General features: G+C 53.1%; 2 protein-coding genes across 5 annotated transcripts; both read left to right on the forward strand.

Annotated features, from left to right (window-relative positions):
• The first annotated feature begins 248 nt into the window (after positions 1-248).
• Positions 249-11793, forward strand: Edc4 (enhancer of mRNA decapping 4). Of its 3 annotated transcripts, none has more exons than XM_076838318.2 (29): positions 249-514; positions 3083-3239; positions 3647-3758; positions 4050-4149; positions 4393-4582; positions 4683-4830; positions 4914-5018; positions 5337-5446; positions 5536-5619; positions 5715-5810; positions 5910-6012; positions 6116-6296; positions 6394-6466; positions 6574-6665; positions 6742-6929; positions 7002-7138; positions 7231-7384; positions 7708-8141; positions 8227-8331; positions 8415-8567; positions 8649-8685; positions 8807-8984; positions 9085-9240; positions 9345-9460; positions 9547-9712; positions 9797-9983; positions 10073-10292; positions 10847-11010; positions 11250-11793. In XM_076838318.2, the coding sequence occupies exons 1-29, from the start codon at positions 433-435 to the stop codon at positions 11440-11442; spliced, it is 4221 nt and encodes a 1406-aa protein (XP_076694433.1). In that variant the 5' UTR covers positions 249-432; the 3' UTR covers positions 11443-11793. The 3 variants fall into 3 exon arrangements, with proteins under 3 accessions (XP_076694433.1, XP_076694434.1, XP_076694435.1); XM_076838319.2 differs by having other exon boundaries at positions 7231-7309; XM_076838320.2 differs by lacking the exons at positions 249-514; positions 3083-3239; positions 4050-4149 and having other exon boundaries at positions 3709-3758.
• Positions 11794-12178: 385 nt separating this feature from the next.
• On the forward strand, positions 12179-13592 carry Nrn1l (neuritin 1 like). Of its 2 annotated transcripts, none has more exons than XM_076837576.2 (3): positions 12179-12263; positions 13013-13127; positions 13256-13592. In XM_076837576.2, the coding sequence occupies exons 1-3, from the start codon at positions 12179-12181 to the stop codon at positions 13539-13541; spliced, it is 486 nt and encodes a 161-aa protein (XP_076693691.2). In that variant the 3' UTR covers positions 13542-13592. The 2 variants fall into 2 exon arrangements, with proteins under 2 accessions (XP_076693691.2, XP_076962029.1); XM_077105914.1 differs by having other exon boundaries at positions 13016-13127.
• Positions 13593-14135: the final 543 nt, after the last annotated feature.

A 14135-nucleotide genomic window follows, 5' to 3' on the forward strand; every position in this document is an offset into this window, starting at 1 on the left:
ATTTAGAGCAGACAGGAACTAGACTCGTCCCAGGGTGTCCTTGGATGAGTAGGGCTACCAGCCTGGTAACTGTACGTGGATTTTTGCTGCTGCTTTTCAGTCTAACAGAACTCCGACCTCACTGGCATGGGTGGAGGTTGCAAAGGGTGATAGGCTTCTGTAGAAGCTAGGCATTCGCTCCTACCCCGGAACCTTTTTTCTTTCGTCCTCGCAGGTTCCGGGAGCGGAGGCTTTTGGGGGCCGGAAGTGGAGGCGGTTGGTGGGGTTGGCTGGGCTCTGGACGCTGCACGGGCGGCGGTTTAGGAGCTGCGGGTAGACTGAGCGTGGTTACCGGGGCCCAGCTCTCTGCCCCATCGGGGCTGGGCGAGGCTGGGCGGTGCGCGGCGGCAGCGGAACGAACGCCGTCCGGGCGGAGCGCCTGCGGCTGGGCCCATGGCCTCTTGCGCGAGCATCGACATCGAGGACGCCACGCAGCACCTGCGGGACATCCTCAAGCTGGACCGGCCCGCGGGGGGTGAGCGGGGATAGCGCGGGTGGACCCTCCGCAAGCAGGGGAGTAGGTGGCGTGGATCTGAACCATTCTCAGAGCCCGCAGTTCCTCTAAGTCCTTTAGGCCGGTGAGGGCAGACTAAGTCAAATCCCTAAGCGTACCGGGCGACTGGTGCAGACCCCTGGGTATGACCCCTCCCCATCCTGACGCCAGATATCCCGTCTCATCCTTGAGAGTCTCAGCTTAAGGTGAGGTCCCTTCTTTGAACCGAGGCGCCCCTCTGGTTTCCTGGCCACAAAGACTGGTATTCTTGGTACTGGCCCAGCGCCCCTAGCCTTTCGTGGTGGATCAGAGGCCTACAGTTAAGCGCTGTGCTGAAGAACCTCTGGTCATTCTCTACAACTTGCTCTTCCCTCTGGAATGCGACTCTAGGCCTGCTGTTGCTCTGAAATCTATTTTTTGAAGGAAGGTGGCCAGTCCCAATTCCGTGTTCTTTCTGTGATGAAGGCAAATCACAGATTTCACAACCTTGATTGGATTAGGTTTCAAACATCTGCAACCCTAGCTTGTTCCAGTTCATTCAAATATCACTAGTGATACTTCTGAAGCTGTCTTGCTTGCCAAGAGCCCCCGAACAGAGCTAACAGGGTTGCAATAAAATGTTGTCATTGTAAAAGAATACTGTATTGGTACTGTTATGGAAATAGGGTGGAGGGAGAATGGAGCTGGAGATGCAGAGGGCAGATCTGAGAGAGGAGACTGTTTAGGCTAGGTCTCATAATAAGGACGGATCTTGGGTATCAGGAAAGGCACCTTTTTAGAAGCCACGTTACAAAAAGTTGTAGTGGTGAAAGGACTGGCTTGAGATGGTGGTATGGGTGTGCGGAGGCCATATTGAGAATTGGTGTTTATACTTTCTGGATGGCCCAGTCTGGCTGCTTCTGGAAGCAGGCACTGGTGGTTAGCTCCAGGTGGGTTTAGGTAACTCATACTCTGCGGAAATCTATTTGCTGCCTGAGACCATTGGGCTCTTTGACTCATACTTTGTGTGCTCCCTTTCCTCATGAGTGTAGCTTGTACCTCAAATGCCCATATCATCTGCTGAGCAGACTACATTCCACAGAGATTTGGTAGAGCTTGGCATGACCAACCACATACAGCCTGAGCCTCCAGTTTATCTTCATGGTAGGCTGCCTGAAAGGGAGAGTGATCACCTTTTCCCTGAGCAGCTATGGTGGCTCTGAACCTTGTAAAGTGACCTGGAGGCTTTCCTCATAACTCCATTGTTTATTGATTGGCACTTGATTTTCATTTGCCAAGTAGCTCTTGCTTGTCTCCTTCCCACGAAGGACAAGTCATACCTCATACTGTTTTGTAACTGGAAATTTGCTATGTTCGTGAAGCCCCAGTCACCTTGCTTCCTGGGAGTTTTGGCAGTGGTGTATAAGCCAGTGAGAGTGCTCAAAACCTAGCCAGTGCAAACAGTTAAGATGTTGTCTTTCCTAACACCATGCTTCACCCTATAGTTTCTCTCCTTTTTGTTCAGCTCCTTCGTGTACATTTCCCCAGAGTTTGACTTCAGAGCCATTTCTGTTTGGGACAGGACCCTTGCTTTCTTACTGCAACATTTATTCAGGCCTTAGGAGCCCTTCTCTCCAAACCCTGCCACTGCTTTGGTAATAGGCCCTGGTTATCTGGCACCAGATTCTTAGTTTGTATGCTGCCTTAAAGCAGCCAACCTACTGGCCGAAGCTGACCGTGTCACCTTTTCCTTTAAAATTCTTTTGTGGGGTTGGGAATGTAACTTAGTAGAAGAGTACTGGCCTAGCATGTACAAGGCCCTGGGTTCTATTCCCAGCACCTCTAAAAAAGAAGAAAAAAAAAATTGTGGTTCTCATTGTCCACAGGGAGAGTGTAAGCACCTCAGTGACATATCTGAGGCCTTTGCAGCCTTGGTTTCCCTCTATTTTCCTTGTTTTCTTTTGTTGTGATTACAGTGATTATAATAGTGAAGGTGAGGTCCCTTCTTTGAACTGAGGCGCCCCAACCACATTGAACTCTCATCTCCTAGGTTGAGAGGTGAGGACACAAGCTAAGGGCTTTACCTGGGTGCCCAGTATAGAATGGAAGTAGGCTCATTCCCAAGGAGGGAGGTGAGCAAGGGAAGCTGTGGGACTGAGAACAATGGACTAGGCAAAGCTGGTCATCTGGGACTAGAAATCTTTACCAGGTGGCCTTTGCCATGCTCTCTCTCAAGTGTTCCTCTTGGAACACCTAGGCTGACCCCAGCCTGATATTACCTGGCTTCACACATGCTAGATAGGCACTCTACTACTGAGCTATACCTTCAGCCCCATCAGAGGATCTTTAATGGCATGTATCCCTCCTCCAGATGGAAGAACCTCATGTTCATCCTTGGTCCTTATATCAGTATTTATAGAATGAAATATGAACAAAGGACCCTCCTCCCCTTGGACATACTATGTTCAGTTTTTTTTCCTAGAGCACCTCATGGTCCAGAAGGAAGTTCTATTGTTAGAGTGGCTAGTTGGAATGTGTAACAACCTTATCAGGGTGTCTCTCTTTCCCCAGGCCCCAGTGCAGAGAGCCAGCGGTCATCTAGTGCCTATAATGGGGACCTCAATGGGCTCCTGGTACCAGACCCCCTCTGCTCAGGTGATGGTACCTCAACAAGTAAGCCTGGTCTGCGGATCATACCACCTATTAACCTGCAAGAGAAACAGGTCATGTAAGTAGCCAGGAGATGGCAAATGTGCTGATGGTACTTTGGGGGCATCTGCTAAATGAGGGCAAGAGGTACCAGCAGCCTCTGCTGGATGACCTGGGTCAGAGCACTCAACCACATTGAACTCTCATCTCCTAGGTTGAGAGGTGAGGACATAAGCTAAGGGCTTTACCTGGGTCCCCAGTTTAGAATGGAAGTAGTCTCATTCCCAAGGAGGGAGGTGAGCAAGGGAAGCTGTGGGTCTGAGAACAATGGACCAGGCAAAGCTGGTCATCTGGGACTAGAAATCTTTACCAGGTGGCTGTGTCTTCTCCTTTTCTAATCTTGCTGTTAAGGTATACCAGACATACGTAACCCTACCATTAAGCTTTTGGGTGAATAAAACAGAGTTCGTGCACCCCTCTCTCCAGCTGCCTTTCTGGAGATGACAGCTCCACCTGCATTGGGATTTTGGCCAAGGAGGTAGAGATTGTGGCCAGCAGTGACTCCAGCATTTCAAGCAAGGCACGGGGGAGCAACAAGGTAGGTACCAGGATACTGTGGCACATATAATGTATGGAGACACACCCAGCCTCTCCCTTCTGTCCCATGAGTCCAGTTCCTGTTGGTACCACCCTGACAAACAAGCATGCTTCTATTTCAGGGAGCCAGGCTTTGCTGTCAAACCTCTGTGGGAATCTGGCTCAGGAGATTTCTGTGAATGACTGGGTTTTCATCTGTGTCCTCTCCATCCCCAGAGTTGTTGAGATTGCTGAGGCTCAGAGTTGCTTCAGCCCTCAGTTTCTTTGACTTTTCCTCACTCTGGGTTTTCAGGTGAAAATCCAGCCTGTTGCCAAGTACGACTGGGAGCAGAAGTACTACTATGGCAACCTAATTGCTGTTTCCAACTCTTTCTTAGCCTATGCCATTCGTGGTGAGTAGGGGCTCTGGGTTATAGGAAGTATTCTGCTGGAAGCTCCAATTTGGGACCACTCAGACCTTAGGATACATTGGGAGGCTTCTCTGGACTGCCCTAACCTCTATCAGGCCTGGTGGAGCTGGGTAGGAAAGCCAGGCTTGAGATGGTGGCAGTAAGGCAGGCAAGGGCAGAATTTCTGTACTGTTTGTTGCCTAGGTCTAGATGTTTGCTCATGGCCCCCTGCTCTCTTGATTACAGCTGCCAACAATGGCTCAGCAATGGTGCGAGTGATCAGTGTCAGCACTTCAGAGCGGACCCTACTTAAGGGCTTCATAGGCAGTGTGGCTGATCTGGCCTTTGCACACCTCAACTCTCCACAGCTGGCTTGCCTGGATGAGGCAGGCAACCTGTTTGTGTGGCGCTTGGCTCTGATTAACAGCAAAATTCAGTATCCATTCCCAGGCATGGGGGCTGATGAAGAGTGGGCAAAGTGGGGTTGCCAGGCATATTTAATCACCCATGTGTCTAGCCCTTAACACCCTGCTCAGAGAGGAGATCTTAGTCCATATCCGGCAGCCAGAGGGCACACCACTGAACCACTTCCGAAGAATCATCTGGTGCCCCTTTATTCCTGAGGAAAGTGAGGACTGCTGTGAGGAGAGTAGCCCAACAGTGGCCCTGCTGCATGAAGACCGGGTGAGGGGGTCAGACATGGTGGAGAAGGTGAAAGCAGCCATATTGTATGAATGGATTGAACACTCACCTCCTTGTACCTCCAGGCTGAGGTGTGGGACCTGGACATGCTCCGCTCCAGCCACAGCACGTGGCCTGTTGATGTCAGCCAAATCAAGCAGGGGTTCATTGTGGTAAAAGGCCACAGCACGGTAGGCCTACAGTTGATTGCTTCCTTGTTCTCCTTCTCTTCCACATTCTCCTCATCTATTTCGCGTATTCACAGCTGTCCAGATAGCTTTACCAGCACTATGCCCATGGGGACTTAGCATAAAGTAGTTCTTACCTATGGAACTCATTCTTAACCTAGTTGTACCCTGTAGGTCTGGACTTCTCTGTAGCGCCCCCCCATTCAGTCAGTCACAAAACATGTGAATCCACAGGGGTCAATCCAGTTTCCTACCATCTTCATTTGGGAGGGTCTCGTTTCCACCTTGGTTAGATAGCAAAGCCCTTTGGCTTCTTCCCAGTGTCTAAGTGAAGGAGCCCTCTCTCCTGACGGGACTGTCCTAGCTACTGCAAGTCATGATGGCTATGTCAAGTTCTGGCAGATCTACATTGAGGGGCAGGATGAGCCACGGTAAGGCAAAGCCTGAGGGACCAGGACCCCCTTTGCCTCAGGAACAGGAACAAATCACTCATTCAGGTCCCTCATCTGCCTGCTTTCAGGTGTCTACATGAGTGGAAGCCTCATGATGGGCGGCCCCTCTCCTGCCTCCTATTCTGTGACAATCATAAGAAACAGGACCCTGAGTGAGTGAGTGGGATACAAGCATGTGGTGGGCTAGACCATGGACTCCCACCCAGCTGGAGACCCAGCCAACCACTTGTGCTTTGTGGGTTTGTAGGGTCCCATTCTGGAGGTTCCTCATTACTGGTGCTGACCAGAATCGGGAGTTAAAGATGTGGTGCACAGTGTCCTGGACCTGCCTACAGACCATTCGGTAAGCAGGACTTGGGCGGGGAGCAGGCAGAGGTGGCAGGGTGGGAATGTGCCTTCTGTGAATTCTCAGTCTTACCTAGCCTGTTTCTTGGCTTCCTAGCTTCTCCCCAGATATCTTCAGCTCAGTGAGTGTGCCCCCCAGTCTCAAAGTTTGCTTAGACCTCTCAGCAGAATACTTGATTCTCAGTGATGTACAACGAAAGGTAGGCTGTCATGGGAGCACTCTGGGCAGAGCCAGTATCCCTGGGAAGGACTGAAGGGACTCATAGTTTCTAAAGCTCAGTTTGGAATGTGGCACCCATGCAGGTCCTATATGTGATGGAGTTGCTGCAGAACCAGGAGGAAGGCCGTGCCTGCTTCAGCTCCATTTCAGAGTTCCTGCTTACCCACCCTGTGCTGAGCTTTGGCATCCAGGTTGTGAGTCGTTGCCGGCTGCGGCACACTGAAGTGCTGCCTGCTGAGGAGGAAAATGATAGCCTGGGGGCTGGTGAGCTGCTCCAGAGTCAGGCCTGGTATTGGTGTGTGGGGTGGTACTGAGGTGCAGAGCTGGCTAGCAGCTTAAGGTATGCAATCTGTCTTTTTAGAGGGTTCTCATGGAGCTGGTACCATGGAGTCTGCAGCTGGCGTACTCATCAAGCTCTTTTGTGTGCATACTAAGTGAGTGTGTCAGGAAGTCCCATCCAGGCCCTGCCTGTGTTCCTCCCCATTCCACTGACCTTGGCCCCTTTGAGCACTCTGTTCTCCCCCACGTCCTTTTCTTGCAGGGCCTTGCAAGATGTACAGATCCGTTTCCAGCCACAGCTGAACCCTGATGTGGTGGCCCCACTTCCCACTCACGCTGCCCATGAGGACTTTGGTGAGTTAGAAGTGAGAGAAACAGGTTGGACTAACAATGGTGTGAGATCTGACTCAAGTGGCAGCTTTCCCCACAGCTTTTGGAGAGTCTCGGCCTGAACTGGGCTCTGAGGGCCTGGGATCAACCACTCACGGCTCCCAGCCTGACCTCCGACGCATTGTGGAGCTGCCTGCACCTGCTGACTTCCTCACCCTGAGCAGTGAAACCAAACCCAAGTTGATGACACCTGATGCCTTTATGACACCCACTGCCTCCTTGCAGCAGGTAGCTCCCTTAAGTAGGGGGAGTGGGAATGCCCCACTCAGGCCATAGTGCTTATTCTCTGCATCTTTCCAGATCACTGCATCCCCTAGCAGCAGCAGCAGCAGCAGCAGCAGCAGCAGTAGCAGCAGCAGTAGCAGCAGCAGCAGCAGCTCTCTTACAGCTGTGTCTGCTGTGAGTAGCACCTCAGCTATGGATCCCTCCTTGCCCAGGTGAGGTAAAGGTCAGAGTTGGGGAATGGTAGGGGCTAGTGCCAGGTGATGCCAAGCTCTGACTGCTGATGCCTTGGCCTTCCCACCACCAGGCCACCTGAAGAGTTGACCTTGAGCCCCAAATTGCAGCTGGATAGCAGTCTGACAATGAGCAACAGCAGCAGCCTGCAGGCAAGCCCACGCAGCCTCTTGCCCAGCCTGCTCCCAGGCCCAGGCGATAAATTGACTCCCAAAGGGCCCGGGCAGGTGTGTGTGCATGTATGTGAAGTGCTGGGTAACTGGTGGTTGGCTGCAGGGGAAGTTGGCAGTCTCTTCCTGCACCCTTTCTTTGCTGACTTGTTCTGTCTCAGGTGCTCCATGTTCCCTCAGGGGTCATATCAGTCTTTCATGTTCCCTGGAGGCTGTCTTCTCAGTTTTTCCATCCCCACTTCCTTTCTTGGGCTGTAGCCCTGTTTTTGACCTGCATCTCCCTTCCTAGCTGTCCCATCTCATCACTACTGATTCCAGTGCCTCCTGACTGTGGTCCCCTACCTCCTATCACTTAAACCCACATTTTTCACTCATTTCAGGTATCTGCTACTGCCTCTGCACTGTCCCTGGAGTTACAGGAAGTGGAGCCTTTGGGGCTACCCCAGGCCTCCCCCAGTCGTACCCGCTCCCCTGATGTTATCTCCTCAGCTTCTACTGCCCTGTCCCAGGATATTCCTGAGATTGCATCTGAGGCCCTGTCACGCGGCTTTGGCTCCTCGGCTTCTGAGGGCCTTGAGCCAGACAGTATGGCCTCAGCTGCCTCAGCACTACATCTACTATCCCCACGGCCCCGGCCAGGACCCGAGCTTGGCCCCCAACTTGGCCTGGATGGAGGCCCTGGGGATGGGGATCGACATAGTACCCCCTCACTCCTGGAAGCAGCCTTGACCCAGGAGGCTGCCCCTGCTGACAGTCAGGTCTGGCCTACGGCACCTGACATTACTCGGGAGACCTGTAGTACCCTGGCAGAGAGGTGAGGAGCTTAGAAGAGAGAAAGTATATTGGTGGGAGGGACCTCAGGAAGAATCATCCACTGCTGAGTCCACCTGTCCCTTCAGCCCCAGAAATGGCCTCCAGGAAAAGCATAAAAGCTTGGCCTTCCACCGACCACCTTATCACCTGCTGCAGCAACATGATAGCCAGGACACCAGTGCTGAACAAAGGTGGGTGTCACTCTCTACCATTCTTCCAACAAGGGAGAATTAGCAGGTGGATAGTGCTTACCCCCTCCTTCCTCTTCCCACAGTGACCATGATGATGAGGTAGCCAGTCTTGCTGCTGCCTCAGGAGGCTTTGGCACCAAAATTCCTACTCCCCGCCTGCCTGCCAAGGACTGGAAGACCAAGGGATCCCCTCGGACCTCACCCAAGATCAAGAGAAAAAGCAAGAAGGATGATGGGTAAGAAGGGTCCTTGGGCCAGGGAGAGGGGTGGTCTCTAGGCTGCCTGATGTGGCCTGAGGTACTTCTTGCCTATGGCAGGGATTCAGCCATGGGATCCCGGCTCACAGAGCACCAGGTAAGTAAAGGAGCTCTTCCTACCTATTGGAACCCATCCTTTAAGGGCTGGGCTATTTCCCTGGTTTGGTGGGTAGGGATAGGTGGGGCAGGCATCATGTGATTCTCAGTGATACTGGCAGGTGGCAGAGCCTCCTGAAGACTGGCCAGCACTAATTTGGCAGCAGCAGAGAGAATTGGTAGAGCTGCGTCACAGCCAAGAAGAGCTGCTGCAGCGTCTGTGTGCCCAACTCGAAGGCCTGCAGAACACTGTCACAGGCCATGTAGAACGTGCCCTTGAGACCCGGCATGAGCAGGAACGTATCCTTGAGGGTGATGGCACAGCATGGTATAGAGGAGGGGCAGCCTTCTTAGCTTGGGAAGGGATATGCTCCGGGATTGTTCCTTAGCTACAGTGCAGAACGGCGTCTAGAGAGGGCACTGGCTGAGGGGCAGCAGCGGGGTGGGCAACTGCAGGAGCAGCTGACACAACAGCTGTCCCAAGCACTATCTTCTGCTGTGGCTGGGCGGTTGGAACGTAGCATACGAGATGAGATTAAAAAAACAGTTCCTCCATGTAAGTTTTGCTTGAAGATTTCTTTTGGGTGGGCCAGGTGGGAATAGGTGAACCTGTCAGACTTAATCTCCTGATTCCACCTTCCTCTTCTTCCCCTGCCCCAGGTGTCTCCAGGAGTCTAGAGCCTGTAGCAGGCCAACTGAGCAATTCAGTGGCTACCAAGCTCACAGCTGTAGAGGGCAGCATGAAAGAGAACATCTCCAAGCTACTCAAGTCCAAGGTGCTATAGGGCCCAAGATTGGGGTGGTGGCTAGTTCCGACCAGGTTGGGCTCAGGCTTTCAATTTGGCCTCTCCCTGTACCTCAGAATTTGACAGATGCTATCGCCCGAGCAGCTGCAGACACATTACAGGGGCCAATGCAGGCTGCCTACCGTGAAGCCTTCCAGAGTGTGGTGCTGCCTGCCTTCGAAAAGAGCTGCCAGGCCATGTTCCAGCAAATCAATGATAGCTTCCGACTGGGCACACAGGAATGTAAGTGGGGTTGTATAACCCAGCGTAGGAGGGGCGTCTATTCACTCCTTCATCCCTCTTATGATCCCCATGGTCGCCTCTCAGACTTGCAACAGCTAGAGAGCCACATGAAGAGCCGGAAGGCACGGGAACAGGAGGCCAGAGAGCCTGTGCTTGCCCAGCTTCGGGGCCTGGTCAGCACACTGCAGAGTGCCACTGAGCAAATGGCAGCCACTGTATCTAGCAGTGTTCGGGCTGAAGTACAACACCAGCTGCACGTGGCTGTGGGCAGGTATGTAGGCAGGGCTTTGGGCAAGGTGGGGTGTTTGGGATTGGCCAGACTTTGCTTCCTGTCTACCTCTGTCTCCCTTCCCTTTTCAGCCTGCAGGAGTCAATTTTAGCACAGGTACAGCGCATTGTTAAGGGTGAGGTGAGTGTGGCGCTCAAGGAACAGCAGGCTGCCGTCACCTCCAGTATCATGCAGGCCATGCGTTCAGCTGCTGGCACACCTGTCCCCTCTGCCCACCTCGACTGCCAGGCCCAGCAAGCCCATATTTTGCAGCTCTTGCAGCAGGGCCACCTCAATCAGGCCTTCCAGCAGGTATGACAGCATTTGGCCGTAGTAAGGTTCAGGTGTCTTCTGACAAGACCTGCACACCACACATTCCATTCCCTCCACCAAGCTGTGGGCTGTCTGACAGACTTTTTCATTCTCTTTGACCTCCAAGCCATTGCCTGTGCCATTCTTTTGTTCAGGATCCCTTTTTTCCTGTCTCAGCTCACCTTGCCTTATGACCATTCTTCTAAGGAACCTTTCTTTTCTTTCTTCTTCTTTTTTTTTAATATTTTTTAGTTTTAAAATATTTTTTATTTATTTGTATGTGGAGCTGAGAATTGAACCCAGTGCCTCACGCATGCTAAGCAAGCATGCTACCAATGAGCCACAACCCCAGCCCCTTCTCAGGAAACTTTCTTTCTAATCTTTTTATTGATAGGGTAAAATACAGCCCTCCAGTTCTCTGGGTCCCTGAGTATCCTCTTCTGGAGCCCTTAGCACCCAACTCTGGTTCTCCTCCCCCAGGCCACACACCACAGACCAGCAGGCATTCTATCCTAATACTAGCCATAAATGCTGCTGCCCTGTTCTGCCCCCAGGCGCTGACAGCTGCTGACCTGAACCTGGTGCTGTATGTGTGTGAAACGGTGGACCCAGCCCAGGTTTTTGGGCAGCCGCCTTGCCCACTCTCCCAGCCTGTGCTCCTTTCCCTCATCCAGCAGCTGGCATCTGACCTTGGCACTAGAACTGACCTCAAACTCAGGTGAGTATGTGCAGTAAGAGAGTAGGAGATAAGCTGATAGTGGGGGTGAGAAGGGAAGCAGAAACACCCACTCTTGCCTGATTCCCTTCCCTAATTTTCTCCATTCATTTCCCCCATCCTCATTCATTGTAAGGTTTAGACTTCCCTTATCATCTGTCCCTCTGGGCTTCAGTGCCACCAGGGGGCACTCCTATCTACTGGCACCCACCTGTAGCCTGTGCTTTTCCCCCCATTCTCAGCTACCTGGAAGAGGCTGTGATGCACCTGGACCACAGTGACCCCATCACTCGAGACCACATGGGCTCTGTCATGGCTCAAGTGCGCCAGAAGCTATTTCAGTTTCTGCAGGCTGAGCCACACAACTCACTGGGCAAAGCAGCCCGGCGTCTTAGCCTAATGCTGCATGGCCTTGTTACCCCCAGCCTCCCTTAGCAGCTAAGCCTGCCTTGTGTAGGGGTGGGTGGCACTGAAGACCAGTAGACAGGCGTCGGCCAAGATTGGGGTTACATCTGCTATTTACTTGCTCAGGCCTCCACCTCTAGTATTTGGGGATTGGGGATGCAGGGTATACTGGCCGTGGTCTACAGATTGTGGTAATCAGTAGGGTAAGGCTGGGCCCAGGGCAGGTATTGTGCCTTCTTGGGTTCTGCCATTCCTGGAGCATGACCCCAAGATCGTGACACCACTTGAGTTTAATTTTCCATGTTCCTTTTTACCTCTGATTTGGATCTTTTTGTTTTTGAAAAACATTGAGAAATTCAATTAAATGCTTTTGGAATAAAACCTTCTGTGTGTGGTTTTGGTGTGTCTTTGGTGTGACTGATGACTGCCCTTTTTCCCTCTGGGGAGATCTAAGTCAGCCCATCCCTGGGGCCTGGACATCTGTTCTCATCAACTCCACTGCCTTCTCAGAGCTCCCCTCCAACTCCTAGGGCAAGGGTCCTCAGACCATCTCAGCACGAACCTGGGCCTCTCAGGGCATGTCGGCTCTCTGGGGGCACCTCTTCACCCTTCTGCCAATCTGGGCGCTGGAGGCGGAGCCAACAGCCTGCTTCGAGCCCTGCCCATTCCTAGCTTCCATCCAATCATGGTCCCTCCCTCCGTGGGCTGGGCGGGCCGGCTGCATTCCAAGCTGCTAGCTCCCGCACTAGGCTCTCAGCCAGGGACCATGCGCTGCTGCTGCTGCTGCTGCTACCGTCGCTGCTGTCAGCGGCCGCCCGGTGCCCTGAAGCTGTTGCTTTTGCTGCCACTCGGTGAGTGCGAGTGCGGGAACCCTGGACCCAGACCAGGCCGCAAACCCTCTTGCTGGTCTCCCATCAGGCTGGGTATAGAGTGTGGGAGCCGGGTGTGCTGCTTTCCTGGTGCCAGGCGCCAGGGTGGATAGGTGTTCTGAGGGCCCCAGGAAAGTGTGAATGGTTTCATGATGGAAAGTGAGGAACAAATTGAGCTCCAGCTGTGGGGGAAGGACCTTAAAATTCTGAAGTTCCTCTTCAGATAAAGGGAACCCATTACCTCTAGCAGGACTCCTAGACTAGCCTTGGGATTCCTGAAGTTCTCTGAGGGTCTGGCCTGGATCCCTATCCCTGGCTATGTTGCCCAGTCTCATCTGAAACATTTATCTTTGGTGTGAGATGGGAGGGTCATGCGAAGCTTATGAAGGATGCAGAGATAGTGCCCCACCTGCCTCTAGACCCCAATCCCTCCATTTTCTCCTGACTTCTTCCCTTAAACCATCTTCACTTCACCTAGAGCCCCAAGAGCTCAGGAGGAACCCACTTCTGGGATACACAGTTCCTGCTTCTACATCTTGGTCTAGGTCCTGCCTTGAAGGCAGGTGATCCCTAGACATGCCCCTCAGCTCCCAGGGGTGCTCTTTTCACGCTGAGTCATGTCCCTAGAGCACTCCCAAAGTAAACAAGCCCCTGGAGGGGGTGGGGAATGGCCTGGCTTATTCTGTCAACCATTCTTCACCCCCTCTCCTCAGTCCTTTTACCCCTACTAGCAGCAGCCACAGAGACTCCAAACCGCTGTGACACCATATATCAGGGCTTTGCCGAGTGTCTCATCCGCTTGGGGGACAGCATGGGCCGCGGAGGCGAGCTGGAGACTGTCTGCAGGTACTGGCAGGTGGGAGGCAGAGGGCAGGTGGGAGGCATAGCCCTATCCGCGCCACCCTTGGAGCTGAACTTCCTTCCCATTCCAAAGCCCCACCCCAACCTAACCCCTCAATCCCATTTCCTAACAGGTCCTGGAATGACTTCCATGCCTGCGCCTCTCGGGTCCTGTCAGGCTGCCCAGAGGAGGCGGCTGCTGTGTGGGAGTCTCTGCAGCAAGAAGCTCGCCGGGCCCCACATCCGGATAACTTGCATACATTGTGTGGTGCCCCGGTGCGGGTCTGGGAACGCGGCACTGGCCCAGAGACCAACCAAGAAACACTACGGGCTACAGCAGCTTCACCCGCTGGGGCCCCTGCGCCCCTGCTGCTGGTTGCTGTTCTGGTGCTCGCCTACCTCCTGGGGCCTCTGGCCTAGCCAGTCGGGTCAAGTAGCAGCGCCCACGCCTCCAACCCTGCACTGGCAGTTGCCTTCTGGGCTCTGCAGAGCGCGCATGGCTTTCATTAAAGGTATTTATATTTGCACTAAGCTCCTTCCTTTCTCGCAGCTGCGACTCACTTGATTGGGAAAGGAGGCCCCAGAAACTGATCCCCAGCACGGGATGGGCTTGGCCAAAGGCTGTCACAGGGGACTCCTTAGGAACATACATTTCCCCCAGCGCAGAGCTTTCCATTACACTAATCTCAAGAGCTCTGGTTGAGACCGGAGATCTGCCGGAATGCGAGGTTGTTCTCTGCCTTTTGGGGCTTGCTCGGTGGAGGACCAGAGGAGGTCTGGCAGACTAAAGTTCTAAGATCCACACTTCTAATCCTGCATACCCCTTCTATTCTGTCCCCTTGGGAACGGGTGAGGTGGTGTTTGCCCTTGGCCTCACCCCAGCTGCCCAGGCTCCTTTCAGCTTCCAAGCTCCTGATCCTATCTGATCCTCCTCCCTCTGTTGAACTATTACTCAGGTTCAAAATTGCTTAGGCTCTGGGCTCAGTTCCCCTCCTCCTCCAAAGGTAATAGTCC

The sequence above is a fragment of the Callospermophilus lateralis genome, chromosome 18, assembly GCF_048772815.1.
Source record: "Callospermophilus lateralis isolate mCalLat2 chromosome 18, mCalLat2.hap1, whole genome shotgun sequence".
NCBI classification, from domain to species: domain Eukaryota; kingdom Metazoa; phylum Chordata; class Mammalia; order Rodentia; family Sciuridae; genus Callospermophilus; species Callospermophilus lateralis.

Bases quoted from the DNA above. Each gene is read 5' to 3' on its own strand.
- Edc4 (XM_076838318.2), top strand. From the start codon at position 433: ATGGCCTCTTGCGCGAGCATCGACATCGAGGACGCCACGCAGCACCTG. The intron at 7,139-7,230 runs GTGAGGTAAAGG...TCCCACCACCAG, and splicing joins ATGGATCCCTCCTTGCCCAG to GCCACCTGAAGAGTTGACCT. The intron at 11,011-11,249 runs GTGAGTATGTGC...CCCCATTCTCAG, and splicing joins AGAACTGACCTCAAACTCAG to CTACCTGGAAGAGGCTGTGA.
- Nrn1l (XM_076837576.2), top strand. From the start codon at position 12,179: ATGCGCTGCTGCTGCTGCTGCTGCTACCGTCGCTGCTGTCAGCGGCCG. The intron at 12,264-13,012 runs GTGAGTGCGAGT...TACCCCTACTAG, and splicing joins GTTGCTTTTGCTGCCACTCG to CAGCAGCCACAGAGACTCCA. The intron at 13,128-13,255 runs GTACTGGCAGGT...ATTTCCTAACAG, and splicing joins GAGCTGGAGACTGTCTGCAG to GTCCTGGAATGACTTCCATG.